The 1,346-nt window shown below is 60.0% G+C and overlaps 1 protein-coding gene across 1 annotated transcript in view; it reads left to right on the top strand.

Moving 5' to 3' along the window:
• Window positions 1-1,346, top strand: part of EMH_0025990 (uncharacterized protein) — a gene marked incomplete at both ends in the record, with an annotated part of 8,060 nt that overhangs the window by 6,516 nt on the left and 198 nt on the right. The window contains 2 exons of the mRNA XM_013502553.1: window positions 84-254; window positions 714-1,346. Of these exons, the coding sequence (XP_013358007.1) occupies window positions 84-254; window positions 714-1,346 (804 nt within the window). The remainder of the gene's footprint in view (window positions 1-83; window positions 255-713) is intronic.

Below are 1,346 nucleotides of genomic sequence, written 5' to 3'. Positions count from 1 at the left end.
AGTTGCTGCAGCAGCACAACGAATCCGGCTGCGATCTCCTCAGTGCTGCGCGGGGTGAATGCAGTTCTCCGTACGCCTCTCAGCAAGCACGAGAGCAGCTGTATCAGCAGCAGCAGCAGCAGCTGCAGCAGCAGCAGCAGCAGCAGCAGCAGCAGCAGGGGTCTTCAAGCCACCCCGCTTCTTTCTTTCAGCATCTGCAGGGGGGCCTTAACCCCAGAGGCGTCTCCGGCTGCGACAGCATCTGCTGCAGGCAGGTGAGTCCCATCACTCTGCTGCAGTTGCTGCTGCTGCTGCTGCTGCTGCTGTTGCTGTTGCTGTTGCTGCTGCCGCGGCTACTAGCATTGCTGCTGTTGCTGCTGTTGCTGCCACGCTCGTTGTCTGTTGCTGCTGCTGCTAGTCTAGGGCGCTGGCCCCCCCTTGAGGTTCTCCGTTTGCTGCTGCTGTTAATATGAAGCAGAGAAGCAGCAGACTGTCGGTTGCCTTGCCTTCCTCTTGCTGCTGCTGTTGCTGCTGCTGTTGCTGCTGCTGTTGCTGTTGGTGTTACTGCTGCTATTGTTTGCGCTGCTATTGCTGCTGTTGCTGTATACTACTGCGATTACTGCTGCTGTTGTTGCTGCTGCTGCTGCTACTGTTGCTGCTGCTGCTGTTGCTGCTGCTGCTGCTGCGGCTGCTGTTGCTGCTGCTGCTGCTGCTGTTGCTGCTGCTATGCTCAGGGTTACTACTGTTCTGTTGCAGCAGGCGGCTGCTCCCCGCAGCGCGAGCTCGGTGATGCTTGCTTGGGGGCTGCAGCAGCAGAGTGCCGCCACGGCTTGATATGTATAAACCAGGTCTGCAGCCCCCCTTTCTCAGTGCTGCCTGTTGCTGCTGCTGCTGCAGCAGCAGCAGCAGCAGCACAAACACCAACAGCAGCAGCAGCAACACCAGATGCTGATACTGCTGCTGCTGCTGCAGGCGTTGTTAGCATCGGGCCTGCGGTGTCTCCGCTGCACGTCTGCGTCCCCTGGAGCCGTCCAGTGCTTGTAGGGGTTCTTGCTGCAGCAGACTCTCCCCAGCAGCAGCAGCAGCAGCAGCAGCAGCAGCAGCAACAGCAGCAGGATTTGCTGCAGGTTGCATGCGAAGCACTTGAAGGCCAGGAGTGCAAGCAAGACGCTCAGTGCTGGGGCTTTGCTGCTCCCTTCGGCTTCTGTGCTGCTGCTGAGGGCCGCTGCCGGGCCCCCCCTTTCCCTGTGTGTTTGCCGCTGCTGCAGAAGCTGCTGTCGCTGCAGCTGGAGGCCTTCGAGCGCTCCGTAGAAGCAATGCAGCAGCAGCAGCAGCAGCAGCAGCAGCAAGAGCAAGAGCAGCAGCAC

This window comes from Eimeria mitis, genomic scaffold (assembly GCF_000499745.2).
Source record: "Eimeria mitis Houghton genomic scaffold, Emh_scaff951, whole genome shotgun sequence".
NCBI classification, from domain to species: domain Eukaryota; phylum Apicomplexa; class Conoidasida; order Eucoccidiorida; family Eimeriidae; genus Eimeria; species Eimeria mitis.
This window is presented reverse-complemented; position numbering and strand designations above follow the sequence as displayed.